Raw genomic sequence first — 15,256 nt, 5'->3', positions numbered from 1 at the left:
CAAGGCCCCACTCATTACATTCCTCCTCCCTTGGTGGCTCGCTCTCCCCCACTCTCACTCACTTTCACTGGGCTGGGGTGCGGGAGGGGATGAGGGCTCTAACTGGGGTTGCGGGCTCCAGGGTGGGGCCAGAAATGAAGAGTTCAGGGTGCAGGAGGGGGCTCCTGGCTGGGGCAGGAGGTTGGGGTGTGGGAGGGGATGAGAGTTCTGGGGTGGGGTCAGGGATGAGGGGTTTGGGTGCAGGAGTGGGCTCCAGGTTGGGGGGGTCTGAGGATGGGCTCTGGGGTGGGGCCAGGGATGAGGGGTTTGGGGTGCAGGAGGGGGCTCCAGGCTCAGGGGTGGGGCTGAGGGATTTGGAATGTGGGCTTACCTTGGGCAGCTCCTGGTCAGCGGCACAGCGAGACTAAGGCAGTGCGCCCCAAAAGTGGCCAGCAGGTCCAGATCCTAGGTGAGGGGGCCAAGAGCCTCTGTGCGCTGCTCTCACCACAGGGACCACCTCTGCAGCAACCATTGGCCTTGGTTATCGGCCAATGGGGGTGCAAAGTTGGTGCTAGGGCGGGGGCAGCGCGCAGAGCCCCCTGACTCTCCTCCCCCCTGCCTACGAGCCGGACCTGCTGGCTGCTTCTGGAGCACAGCGCAGAGACAGGACAGATACGGACTAGCCTGCCTTAGCCACGCAGTACCGGCGACTGGACTTTTAATGGCCCAGTCAGTGGTGCTGACCGGAGCTGCCAGTGTCCCTTTTCAACCAGGTGTTCTGGTCGAAACTAGATGCTTGGCAACCCTAATTGCAAATACTTATTTAGGCCCATGGTCTGAGTATTCCTACATCTCTGACTGCCAGATGCTGGGATTGGATGACAGGGGATGATCACTTGGTAAGTGCCCTGTTCTGTTTGTTTTCTTTGAAGCATCTGGCATTGGCCACTGTCAAAAGACAGAATACATGGACCAGTATGGCCATTTCTTATGTTCTTATTATGTTGAGAACCTGCAAGAAACCCCACCCAGAGACCTGCTTGAGTCAACAAGGGCTTGTCCACATGGAGAGTTGTTCCCGAATAGCTGTTTCTGATTAACTCCATATGTGGATCCTCTTATTCTGGAATAAAACAGGAATAGTTAACCCACTGTTGGTCATGTCTGTGTGAACATTTAGTTTGTGGCAAGTTGGATACTGCTAAGGCAAAAGTCTCAGACAACTGCACACGCACCTAGAATGGAATACAGTCTAGGGCCAGGCTGAGCAAAAGGACATGTCCATGACAATAATTGATGGGAGAGCATTGTTAGATTAATAACAGTGAGGCCAAGAGCAAAAGCAGGGGGGAGAAAAGGAAAGAAGAACGGGGGGGGGGGGGGGGGAGAGAGACAGGAAAAACAGAGCTGGGGGGGAGGAGGGGAGACACATAAAACCCTAATGGAAGCAACACCTTTTGTCAGACACTAATTTAACAGTTACTTTAATGGTTGATATTAGCTATATGTCAACTTGATTGATGCATTGTCACTTTGATAGTTAAGGTTATTGGTAGAGCAGCAAAATTGATGTATTATTATTTTAATTCTTCATTTGGGGGCTTATTAGGGCATATGGGAATTTAAATTGAGTAAGTGAAGAACCTGAATTGATTCAATGGAGTCTGATTTCAGTATAAATGCACCAGGGGGTAGATACTATAATAGGTGAAGAGACAGGTACTTCTCTGAAGGAATTTCAAAGACGGGCTAAATACAAGGAGATGGCTTTAAAATATTTGAAGAACATGAGATTCCCTAAATACCTTTTCATTCTGACAAAGCCTGTTTATGATATGTCCAAATGGGAATCGTTATGAAACACTGTCATTATGTCATGTCTAGTCTCACCCTGACCACATGACTTCTCTGTTGTTTCCATTTTCCTGTCTTGCTTTTTAGATTATAAATTTTGCCCTCTTTTCTGCTTGCCTGGCATCTAGGACCTTGTGCGTGATACCAAACCAAATAAATAAAAAGCAGTGAGTCCATTGGTGAGGCTATAATTAGCTTTCACTATGATCCCATTCTTATTCCCCACCCCTAACTACAAATTACTGTATAGTCCAACTTTTAGGAAGGATATAGTCCAAAAGCAGTCTGCTGCTAAGAGCACTACCAAATTGTACTACTATCAAAGGGCAGAATTCGGCCAGGGTGAGAAGGATTTCAGCCCCAAACTCTTCTTATCCTGGTGCAAAGAAGGAGGGCAAAGCAGGCCAAGGGAGAGAGGATGTGCTGCTGGACGAACTTTACTGCTGCTCTGAAAAAGCAGCAACATAATTCCTGGCTCCTAACTATCCCCCTGGACATAAAGTACCAGCTGGCTGGGGGCCTGGCCATGCACTGTAACTGAAACACCATGCCCTGTTGGGTGCACCCTGGATTTGGGCAACTGGGCCTCACTCCTAGGACCCTTCCTTTGCACTAGGAAAGAATCTTGGCCTGTGGCCATATTAGTGCACAAGAGAGGGGACAAAGCTCCCAACAGTCCCTTCTCCCCCACTCAGCTGGTGAGAGTGCAACACAGGGCAGGATTCAGCCCTCGGTGTTGTGTTAGAAAGCCCACCCTGTACACCATTTGCTTCAAAAACCCAGATTTTTCCTCTATGTGGATCTCTGACTGATAAAGATCCCTCCTAGTCATGTTAAAAAAAATGGTAAATTAAAATAACTTGCATTAGAGACTTTGAAGAGAACAATCATTTAGCTAATTTCTCTTTAAAAGGTCTCCCACCTAACTTGATGCAGACGTGATCTGCCTGCAAGGCAGCTCTGTGACAGGAAGCACGTCCACCAAGCACATTCCTTTACTGAGAGTACTGGAGGGAGAAGAGTGTGACTGGGGGCCCCAGATCTTCTCATCTGCTGTAACACACAGAACTGAAACCAGGAGCAGGCTTGTTTGGGGGAATATGTGTCTGCACAGCCAAACAAAAGTTTGTGATATACGATATGTCTGCTTAAATTAAGTTTGTTTTTCTGGGGGCGGAAGAAAGGGGGTTCTTGTGCAGTGAAAAAAACATTTTGCTGAACTCCCCACTTGTTCCAGCTTATTAAAAAACTCAGAAGAAACATTCTGGTGGGGTGGGGGAGAGGGAGGTGATGAAAAGCTTTTAGTTTCTGAGAAACTTTCCACACACATTTTTTGGTCCAATATAACAGTTAGTAGGATGAATTGCTGAATATATGGGCCATATTTAGCTATCTTTTTTTAAAAAAATATGCCTGTGCGTTGATTTTTTAGCTGCTGTAGTCTGTATACTTTTTACCTTTTCCTACTGGATCTAAGCTGGGAACTTGGAATTCCCCCTGCGTTAGGGGCACACTTCAGAGATTCTCTTCCTTGGTGTCTGTGTGTCACTCTAAGCACATACTAGTCAGTATAGTTTGGCTGCGCACAATTTAATCCCTCCTTCCCCTAGGACAGTGTGTCACAATTTCAGAGTAACTGCACATGTATCCCCCCTCCATGGTCCACTCCAGGAGTACCCAGTCAGGTCTCCGGTCTCCAGCCATCAACTGACTCTGGGCAGTCCTACTCCTTCTGACCAGAGGTTTTTAGGCTACACAGCTCTCTGCCTTACACTATGATATCCCTAGCAAGCCAGTCTGCCTCTTGGCCAATGCCTGTGCTTTGCTTTCTCTCCAGGGGCTCACTAACAACAGTGCATTGCCCATAGTTACAAGTCACCACTCTGCTCTTTCTAAGCAAGCAAATTATTCGTAAGGTTACAGAGAAAACACAATAAACACAAACAGATTTAAATGTACCAGGGGTCACCCATCAGTCTTATGGGTCCTTACTAGGCCAAATTCTTTCCAACCCTTCTGCAAAGGCTGGGGGACACACTGTAGCAGAAGGTCCGGTCCATTGGCTGATCAGAAAGAAGGCCAGTAGTTGGTTCAAGCTCATCCTTTTATAGCAGTGGTTTTCAACCTGGGGTCTGCAGACTATGTCTAAGGGGTCAGTGAAAGTCTATTGTTACCCTAGAAAGTGTTTTTCAATCTGTGGTTCACAGACTCTGTCTAAGTTTTCCAAAGGGGTCCACACCTCCATTCAAAATGAAAAAAGATTGAAAAAACATTGTTTTATACCAAAAGCCCTTTCTTTCTTACCTAGTCTCTGGAAAACCCAGTATATGCAAACCACCTCACAGGGTGAACCTTCTCTGGAATTGTTTAGTCCCAGTGATTCAGCTTCATCACCCACACGGTCTTTTAGTTCCTGGAGGAGCTGTGGTTACCTTTCCCCCATGGAGCAGAACACAGTCATATATAAACCATTAATTAACGTAATACAATGGTCCCCAAAGATCACAGAATCAGAGAAATGTAGGGCTGCAAAAGACTATGAGAAGTCATCAGTTCCAGTCCCTGTGCTGAGGCAGGACCAAGTAAACCTAAACCGTCCATGACAGGTGTTTGTCCAACCTCTTCAGAAAAACCTCCACTGATGGAAATTTCACAGCCTCCCTTGGAAGCCTATTTCAAAGCTTTACTAACCTGACAGAAAGTTTTTCTTAATGTCTAGCCTAAATCTCCCTTGCGGCAGATTCAGCCCGTTACTTCTTCTCCTACCTTCAGTGAACATGGATAACAATTGATCACAGTCTTCTTTTTCACAGACTATTTGAAGAACTTATCAGGTGCCCCCTCAGTCTTCCCCCACCCAAGACTTAAGTATGCCCAGTTTTTTAACCTTTCCTCATAGGTCAGGTTTTCTAAATCTTTTATCATTTTTATTGATTTCCTCAGGACTCTCTCCAGTTTGTCCACATCTTTTCTAAGGTGGGGCACCCAGAACTAGACACAGCACTCCAACAGAGGCCTCACCAGTGCCCAGCTGAGCAGACAATTACCTCCTGTGTCTTACATATGACATTCCTGTTAATACAATACTAGCCTTTTTTGCAACTGCATATTCAGTTTGTGATCCACTATAATCCCCCAAATCCTTTTCTGTAGTATTACCACATAGCCAGTTATTCCCTATTTTGTAGTTGGCATCTGATTTTTCCTTCTTAAGTGCCCTTGTCTTTATTGAATTTCATCTTGTTGAATTCAGACCAATTGTCTGATTTGTTAAGGTCGTTTTGAATTCTAATCCTGTCCTCCAAAGTGCTAGCAACCCCTCCCAGGTTGGCGTCATCTGCAAATTTTGTAAGTATACGCTTGACTCCATTACCAAAAAGTTATTAATAAAAAAATATTGATTAGGACTGGACCCTGGACTGACCCCTGTGAGACCATGCTAGATACGCCCTCCCAGTTTGACAGCAGAGTTGCGATATCTGTCACACAGCACATATCAACTTTCTGACACTAGTAGCAAGTTGAACAACTGGTACTAAATTAGGAGGTACCAGGTATGTTGGTCAAGGGAAGAATTTCCAGGCTCTTCTGGATCAGTGTGCCCCTTGTTCCAGCACACAGATCTCAGCATTTTTTACAAAATTTTCAGAGAATAACTTGGGAGCTTCAAACTGCACAAAATTTGGGTGAGCATTTTGATGAACTTAAGTTTTGGGGTTTTTTCAGTGTGACACCATGTATCAAGGCCTTGTAACAGAGGAGGTTGTGGGGTACTCTTGCTATCATTTGATGTTTTCTAATAGCAGTGCATAGTACATTGCATTCATAGAGCAATAACTGCCAAACATAACATTTAAAATCCTTCACAACAGCCCCTGCTTCCATGTCCCCGCATGCTCTGCTGTCCTCCTGGTGAGGAGAAGCCAGGCTGGCTACTCCTTCTCTGGCATTTTTAGGGGTAGATGACATGTCCAGTCCCCTCCTAGATCTTCAGGAATTAAATAATAGTCCCTGCTAGCACAAGGGCAGAACTACAGGAAAAGCTCCTGTCAACTCAGTGTCCCTGGGACAGAAGCAGCTGATGGGAAGCTAGGATAGATGAACTAAATTTGGGATGCCCAGGACAAATCAGGATGGTTGGCAAGTACACCCTCAAAATGAGGATCTCTTTATGGACACCCATATTTATCTGTATATTCATGTGCATAGACATACACCATCACTTGGCCCCACGTAATGCATACTCACCCCTTATATACATATATTCACCATTCCTCCCTGCCCCCTCCCCCCCAAAAATCCCTATGCTGCTCTAAATCCTGAGGTTAACTTAGGAAAATGATGCCTCAACACAAAGCCCCATGGAATTTACAAAGCTAAGTTTGTGAAAAAGAAAGTTCACATACAGAGATGCTTTTCTGTGCTGCCAAATCAGCATTTCTACACAATTGCAAGTGCCTCCTCACCTGAGCCTAGAGTATCATCACCACAGTGTGCTTATACATGCCCAAGAAAATGTATATCAATACGCCAGAAATCCATTAAGTTCCGGACTATTTGTAGTCAGCCACCTTGGCATACCACTAACAGTTATGAATGTATTTTTGTCTGAGGCCATTTAGGAGGGTTTTCAGTTTGCTTGTTTTAACATTTGTGTGTACAGAGTACTTACCATCTTCAAAAACTGCTCCTATTTGAAAAGATAATTCAGAGCTATGTTCTGCCTCACAAGGGTACACTGCTCTTGCTCTTCTGTTGAGAACACTGAAAGTGTGACATAAAATGAAATATGCTTATCAATGGCTAAAAGAAACAAATATCCATTTATAACACATTTGGGGCCCAATTTCAGAACTTTAAGCACAGAATTTCATGTGCACAATTGCGTGTTCCTAATTTGCACACACAAACAGCACAATTTCATTTCACAGCTTGCCATCTGAACTTGTGCATATCCAGTTTGTACATCTAATCATAGCTATGCACACACACTTGTGCACATCTCACTTTTAAAAACAAACTATGTAAAACACTGCCCAAGGAAATCAGCAATGAAACAAACATTAGGTAAAGGATAGAGTACTTAATCTTAAAATCATAATCTTTAGATATTGAGACCCATTTAATCAGGGAATTTCAGCTTCACGTTTTCAGTCTTCCTGTATGCAGTCCTGTATTTGAACTGTTCTTGTAGTTTCTTACCATACAACAGTCTAGAAAACCACAGAATATGTTCTGTCCTATGTAAAATTTTGGATAGTATTCTAGAGATGTATTTAAGAGGTTTGATAATGAAATATCACTGCAAATTTTTCCAGGATAACTACGCACTTCTGAAGCTACCATGACCAGAAATCTTAGAGCTTTTTTGGCTAAATAAACAGTAACTGGATGCTTTGCAATGCATTATTTTGACAAAGTAACCACGTTATTAATTCATCATTTGTTGAGTCCTCACAGCAAAAAAACTGTACAAAAAAAATTGGAAGGGACACCGTCCCTGACCCAATGAACGTGCAGAGTCAAAAGGACAATACAGCGGTAGCACAGTGTAACACGTGGCCAAAACCAGAATTTTTGACAAAGTGGCGTAGAGGATTTGTTAGTATGTCTGACTGCTTTCCCTAGCAAAGTTAGTAGTACAGCAGTCCTTTGTTTAAGAAGGAAAAGATGAGGTGATAGAGGCCTAGTGCATCCTGGGCAGAAGGCAGAGGGAAAACAAAGAAGACGGCACAATGACAAGAGTGGGAGGAGATTGAGGGGGCAAAAGGAGTGAGGAGAAAAATATGAAAGTAGAGACATGGAGAGTGGAAGAATTATGCAGAGTCTTGAAGGCAAGGACAAGAAGCTTGAATTTGATATGGAAGGCAAAGGAATACAGGTGGAGTTGTGTTTTGATTAGGGACCATCCACCTGTAATATAGTAAATAGTTGAGGAAAACAGCAAATAAGATACATTATAAGCAAGAAGTAGAGATCCACTCAAGACAGTTCACACTGTTGCCATTATTCCCCAAGCAGTTATAACTACTACCTTGAGCAGTATGAGGCATCTCTCTGCTTGCAAATGGCTACGTTCTTGAATCTGCGGTGGTTTCTGTATTACAGTGGTTTTCAACCTTTCGTCATGTGCAGACTCCTGAACATTTCTGAAGGGAGGTCCAGACCCCATTGGAAATCATTGAAAGTCTGTGGACACCCCAGAGAACAGGTTGAAAACCACTGTTCTGTGGTCATGAGAACCCGTCCCAGACCCCTTAGACATGGTCTGCAGACCCCCAGATTGAAAACCACTGCTGTGTTACAGTAGAACCTCAGAGTTACAAACACCTCGGGAATGGAGGTTGTTTGTAACTCTGAAATGTTCATAACTCTGAACAAAATATTATAGTTGTTCTTTCAACAGTTTACAACTGAACATTGGATTTAATACAGGTTTGAAATTTCACTATGCAGAAGAAAAATGCTGCTTTCCCTTTGGTTTTTTTTTCAGTAGTTTACACTTAACATAGTATTGTACTGTATTTGCTTTTTTGGGAGGGGTGGGGAGAAGGCTATCTCTGCTGCTCCCTTATTGTGTATTTCCAGTTCCAAATGAGGTACGCGGTTGACTGGTCAGTCCCTAACTCTGGTGTTCCTAACTCTGAGGTTCTATTGTACATTAAGACCCAACTTTGCTTTTTTCCTTAGGACAATGATAGAGAGAGAAGGAAGTAAAGAAAACATCAACAAAAATTGAAGTGTACATTGTACCTTTCAGCCGGTCTGTCACTCCCTGTGGCAGAGGTGGGGAAGGGGAAAGATGACAGTGCTGGAGTTCTGGTAGTTGAGGTAGGTGTTGTGGTGGACTGTGTATTCAACCATGAGACCATCGGTGAACGAGTCTGACTGGGGCTAAGGGAAGAAATTTTTCAGGGCTACATTAATAACTTGCATGTAATTCTCTTTCACATCAGAAACATTCCATGTGGGACTCTGTGACAACTGAACTCCTTAAAACTCAAGATTAGTGGGGTCACTGAACTGATTTTCCAGCCATGGTTCTGAACGTCCTGACGAAGTATTTCTCCTACATGCCCTATATCCCAGGACAAAGACATCTCTCCAAGTGATGATAAACTCGATAAAAATGCAAACGTTTCCAATTCCTTATGTAATAAAGGCAGATACAATGGAACCACATCTTGCAGGCTATTATTTGAGCTGCCACTACCTACGCCTTTACAAGTTTTGACAAATCTATTTTAAGATCTTTTCAGTACTGCACTAAGCCATGTGTGGCTGGAGGCTTTCAAAAGAGGTTGTAGCTATTACAATGGTGGGATCATGATGCTGGCTCTCAGCATTAGTGTCACATTTGAGCACGGCATGAGCCTTCATGGCCTCTGTCAGGGGTTGTGGAGATGTCAAGAGAACAAAGCCCCTCCCAACGGTGATATTAGAACAATGCTCACTGTGATGCTTCTGGACTGAGATCGAGAGGCCACACAACCTGGGCAGTTTGTTGAAGATTCAGACCAACCAGAATCTTTGGAAAACAGTAACTTCTATATTTATGAGTCACAATGAAATCTGGCGTAGAAAGAAACCCAAACCTTTTTCATAACCTTATTTGCTGAGCATAAACAATGTGCTCATCTGTGAACAGAACTGACGAGAAGTCGCAATGACTTTACCATCCAAGAATATTATATATTGTGTGTGTGCGTGCTCAGGTGCACACGTGCCAGGAAGGAGAAATAGCTATTGACCAGGGTTAAACTTGTTTTAAACTCTGTGACTGTAAAACACAGACAAGCTCCCATTCTTCTCACATACTACACACACTACTTCTAATTTCATATGTTAAAAAACTAAAAGACACAACAACCTTAAGTTTCTCCCTATTTTGAATCTCATTTCAGGATACACAAAAAAGGCCAAAGTGGTTAAAAGAAATGAACATCCGTATCTTTTGTGGAATAAAGGCGCTGAAGTGCAAGCAACACCTATGTAAAAACACAGTTCAAATGACGAACATGTTGGTAACATTCATTGAGGCATCATCACCAATCATCCTGCAGGGCTAACTATGCTAATCTGACTACATTACTGGTTAAGTAAGGTGCAGACTTGTACATGCCTGAAAATATTAAGGTCCCGATTCGCAGACTTCAATAACTCAATGCTGATTTACATCTGCTGAGGGTCTTAAAGTATGTTTGTATTTAAATAAGCCCAACATTTAAAAACATCATATGGATTGTTTTTTATTTACTTTTAATATTTCCCACTTTAAAACCAGTGCCAGGCTGATTTCTGAAACCCATATAAAGTATAAAGAAAGGAAAAAAATATTCTGGGTTTGTTTACTCTATTACCAAAACTAAAGTATATCAGCACCCACTTAAACCACTAAACGTAGCAACCACCAACAACTCAAGGATGTTCTACCAAATGAAGTACCTTCTCGAATTGCAGTTCAGATTTGGCATCCTTGGTTCTCAACCAGTGAATAATGAACATATTCATCCATGAATATTTGGTTAAAAAAACAAAACAAAAAACCCCCTACCAAATGTATTACTCTGTTTCTAATTATTTGACCAGCTGTACCAGTGAAAAAAACTAGTTTTGTGCATGCGTGCGTGTGAGAGAGAGAGAGAGAAAGAGAACAGGTTGAGGGGTTAGAAACAAAACTTACATTTTTTACTAAAAATCTCTCATCCAGAAACATAATTCACAAGGATGAATACAACATAAAAGATGGGTTCCCTTTGAGTGTTGGCGGAGGGGGGAGACAGAGAGAAGAATGTGTCCAGAGAGGGGTAGGGGAAGAAATGAAATGCTCAGATCAATATGTATGTCTCATGTTATGTGAATTACTACACAAGATGATCAGTAGTGTATCAACCAAGAAGAATGCACTGCTCCTCACCTGAGGCACAGTGTAAAACTGAATACAAATGTAGATATATTCGCTGGGAGCCTAGTGTAAATCCAATATTTCCAGTGGAAAAACCTTTAGAACTGCAGGCACCTCTGAGCTATGTGCTACTCCCTCCCCCACTTTTTGATGTATTCTCTTAATACGATTCAGCTGTAGAGAAAGCACTGCGGTACTGCTCTTGAATTCGCCTGTCAGTTTCAGCTTGTGGTTACAGATCAAGAGTTCATGGTCTATGATGCAGCAATGAAAAACCCTATTTCTGGACATAACATGGTAAAACAATCACTAATAACAAAAATATGAAGCACCCATCTAACCTACTTGTATTTTAGATTTTCTTTTTTTATTTACTATACTTGGCTACCTAAAGAACCACTGATTTGATTCTATTTTTAAACTGAAGTTTTTACTCAATACAAAAAATCTTTCCAATGCTGCACAAGCCCCCTACTGCAGGATTTTTTTTAAAAAAAGGATATTTGTGGTAAAGTTATTTACACAAAAAGATATTTAAAGATAAAGTTGTAAGAAAAGCCTTGTTTACCAAGATGATAATAAAAACCTACTAGTTTATCTTATCTCAAATTTAAGGCAGTTTGTTAAAGAAATCCACGCTCCTAAAGGCTGAAATGAATGCAATGTGTTTCCTGTGGAAAAAAACCCTGACATAATCATCTCTCTTTGAGAAGAAATGTTATTGTCTGGTATAGAGAATCAGGGGGGAGGGGGAAGGGGGAAGGAGGAACAGCCTTACTGAAAATAAGCTAGAGATTTCATACTGATATTCAGAAACAAACTCCTGAAAACAAGATTTTATTGGATGTTTATCTGGCTGGTTCCTAAGGTAACACAGCTACCGAGGAGTCTCTTATCTTGAGAGCAAGCAAGAGAGAGAGCCTGTGAAAAGAATCTACACTCTAACTTTTTAGAAAATAGATTTGTTTCATAGAAGGGTTTGGTAGCCCTGTGTCTGTCATATCACACTGTGTTACTGACACAAAACTCTGTAAAAGTGCTTATAAAATGTTTTATTACAATAAGACATATATCAAAAGGTATATTGGCTATTTCTGATTCAATATGCCATCCAGTATTCTCCAGTACCAGACAACACACTCCATGCATATTAAACTTTCTCACTGTATGAAAGCTCAGACTTTTTGGTGAGGGTTGGGGGGAAGATACACTGCTGGATGCAGTTTCTACTGTTGTAGTTTGAGCCAGAGCAGGGGACAGCATCCAAAGGGCAGGAACTCCCTCCTTTGGTCAAGAAAAAAGACCCACCACCACTTGGAAGGAACGTGTACAGCACGCATAAATCTTCATTTGTACAGAAGTGGATCAGCCAACACTGGAACAGAGGTTTCTTTAAACCTAGACTGTGAAGTCTCAGTGGAGCAGCTAACACATTAGTGCAATGATCTTTCATGCCAGTCTGGTAAATCTAAAGCATACAGCTACAGCAGCTGTCCTAGGCTAAAGCATTTTAAAATTATAATTTAGTTAAAACAAAATAAAGCATATGTATATCTGTATGCTACAGCAAACTGCAGACCAAAGGCTGTTCCTCTTCCAGAAATCAAGAGTAATTGTATTCCCTGGATTGAAAAGAGCTGCTGTAAGAGAAAGAGGATAATAGACTGCAATGCAGAGCCCATTATTTTATAACCCTCCCTCTGGTAACATGTATACAGTTTATCCCATATAATATGACACAGTGATTCTAGTGCACTGTTTTTAGCTGTCTAAACCACTTTTTGAAGACATTCTAAGTGATAGCCAACCCTGTTTCATGTAGGAAACACACGACTTCAGCGTCGAGTTAGATTGTGCCTGTTTCAATGGAATTGCAAAAATGGTGGTCATTACTGCCCTTGTACCACAAAAGGCAGAATTAAAACAAGTGCCAAATACCCCCACACACCTCCAAAAACTGCAGTCACTGAGTGGATGACAATGATGAAACAATAGCAGGCTACAAAAATGAGCACAACTAGTGTGTATGATTTCTGTACAATTGGATCATGTCTTTTTTAAAGCTGTTTAAATGTGTTCTTCCTCTAAAATAACTTAAAGACCTCAGATAATCACACAGAAGGAACATAACAAGGTTCAAGACTGTCATTAAAGTCACCTGCCACCTGTACAGAGATTGCGAATTTGCATCACCACCCAAAGCTACAGAAAGGAACCACTTCAGTTTTTTAGGGAGATAAGCTGACTGATTGTAGACATAACAAGGCTGATGGGAATTCATTTGGTAGTCAGACAAATAGGAGTAATTATCTCTAAGACTTTCGTTGTGTTCAGGACATTGCTATTTCCTCCTTCCCCTGACAGCTCCTTTGACACTGGTTTTCCTCTTCAGGATTTCAGCCATCCTGAGATTTACTGTTGCTTTGCTTTGATCATTAGTTTCCTAACCCACTGTTCACAAACATCCAGAAAGGCATTCTATGGTGATTTGGGGAATCTGTCTATGGACAACTTATGAATTCTGATTTATTTTATGAGCTCTATGTATAACTCTAACTCTCATTATGTAATAAAGTAACCATGGGCTGACAAGGACTGTGTCATATATCACACACCCTGTCTAGAAGAAGCTATAGACAAACAAAAGAGGTTGTTAGCATTCTAATGACTGTTCTCTGGCCAGGCAATAAGTATACTAAAGAGGGTGCCTGAGCTGGAAGAATCCAATTAATTCCAGGTGATCTCAGGCAGGGGAGTTTGGAGCAGTGGAATTTCCCCAGAAGAGACTACAAACGTGAGGAGTTAATTCAGCTGTTTAAAAACACAGAGATTAGGTGAGTCAGGGTGACAAAGCTAGAAGGAGAGAGGAACAAAATGGGACAGGATTTTGGAGGAATAAGGAACCTTATTGCCTACCAAACCAGCAAGAGGAGAAGGAAACTGGCTGCAGGTGAGAGGGAGACTCCATATTCTGGTGAAACCATGAGGCTCCAAAACAGGGTTCTTGACCAGGGCTGAGACACACTCAAAACACAAACAGTATGGTCAAATGTAGCCCTGGTCACTATTATACAAACTTCTTTTGTGCATTTCAGAACAGGGAAACAGAAATACAGTTTGTGTCTACTGTAATGCAGCGACATTGATAATATAATACTGGTACTGTAATATATATAAACTAAATATTTCCCATCATACCATTTAAATATGAATTTATAGCACTATAGAAAATGAAACAATTAATTCACACTACTGTGGTTCTTTTGGGTAATGTTGACCACTAACTTGGCTCCTGAACTGCTGAGGTCTGAGTAGTACTACTGTACAGTGCCTAGGACAAGAGGTCCCTGAACTGTAATACAAATAATTAACAGCAGCAACAGTAGCTCTCTGGCACACTAAACAAACATTTAGGAGCTCTGTGCATTTTTTGCTGTGTTCTTAAATATTTACTTCTTTAACGAGGCTGAATATTACTGTTCTTCACCTTCATCAACAAAAGGTTTAACCCCAAAGAGAGCATTTCCCAGGCCTAGGCAACTCACTACAGGAGCACTATTGCAAATGCATCTTCAACCTTCAGCTGTGAGTGATTTCACATTCCTCTGTTTCAAATGATCACTGGACGAAACTAGGTAGATGGCTGGCTCAGCTTTAGAGTCTACACTACACAGAAAAAAGAAATCGCATTGTGTCAGCTGTTCTTCTTCATTAAAGCAATACAATATTTTGCACTTCTTCATGCCATGTAGCCAAGGATCTCACAGGGCTTTACAAAAAACAACACACTGAAGCAGGAAAGTATCATCCTCATTTTAGGCGTGAAGAAAACTGAGGGACTGAGCGATTAAGTGACAGAAGTCACACACCAAAGTCTGTTTCAGAACCAGGAATATCAAATAGATCCAATTATAATTTCTATGGCTTAAGTCACAAGATACTTCCCTTCCAGTTTCAGAGGGGAGAAGACACATCACAAGGAAAATTCCCTTTTTTGCGTGGAGTTATATGAGTTATAAATTTAGAAAGAAATACAAACTTAAAAGTATGTTAAGAAGTATTTTACAATTCAGACTAAAGATAGAATTGGAGAAACTGCCTTTGCAATACCTGAACAGTGAGAAAGAGAACACAGTTTTTAAACAGAAGTATTTGGCTATTTTAACTTAGAGCACCTGTGACAGTGCAGGGAATGAACACCTATGAGTTCCAGGAGGTGGATGGGCCTTTGCCCACCCACATCTGAAAGCCCCTTCCCCAGCCTAAAAGGAGGACTGACTAAACCCAGGGCTCAAATGATTTGGGGGGACATCTAATAAGAAAACAGGGACAGGAGTGAGGTCATAAGGCCATAAGCAAGGATCCAGAGGGGGACACCAAGCAGAGAACCCTGAACAGTGCCCACTGCTCCTTGAAGGTGTCTAGGGAGCCAGCGGACGCAGCCCAGAGGAACTCTGCCCAGATGTGTAATCGAAGGGAGGAATGGAATGGAAGTAGGCCCCACAGTTGCAGAGCACC

At 42.1% G+C, this 15,256-nt stretch overlaps 1 protein-coding gene across 7 annotated transcripts in view; it reads right to left on the bottom strand.

The window, feature by feature from the left end:
* Window positions 1-15,256, bottom strand: part of ARHGAP10 (Rho GTPase activating protein 10) — a 266,272-nt gene that overhangs the window by 18,640 nt on the left and 232,376 nt on the right. For all 7 annotated transcript variants that reach the window (XR_012158591.1, XR_012158590.1, XM_073341321.1 and 4 more), the window contains 2 exons: window positions 8,587-8,727; window positions 6,506-6,597 (listed from right to left, as the gene is read on the bottom strand). Coding sequence is in view for 5 of the 7 variants with exons in the window: in XM_073341321.1 (XP_073197422.1) it covers window positions 6,506-6,597; window positions 8,587-8,727 (233 nt within the window). In the remaining 2 variants the exon portion in view is untranslated. The remainder of the gene's footprint in view (window positions 1-6,505; window positions 6,598-8,586; window positions 8,728-15,256) is intronic.

This window comes from Lepidochelys kempii, chromosome 4 (genome assembly GCF_965140265.1).
Source record: "Lepidochelys kempii isolate rLepKem1 chromosome 4, rLepKem1.hap2, whole genome shotgun sequence".
Classification (NCBI taxonomy): domain Eukaryota; kingdom Metazoa; phylum Chordata; order Testudines; family Cheloniidae; genus Lepidochelys; species Lepidochelys kempii.
Note: the sequence above shows the minus strand (reverse complement) of the source record. Positions and strands in the feature narration are given on the sequence as shown.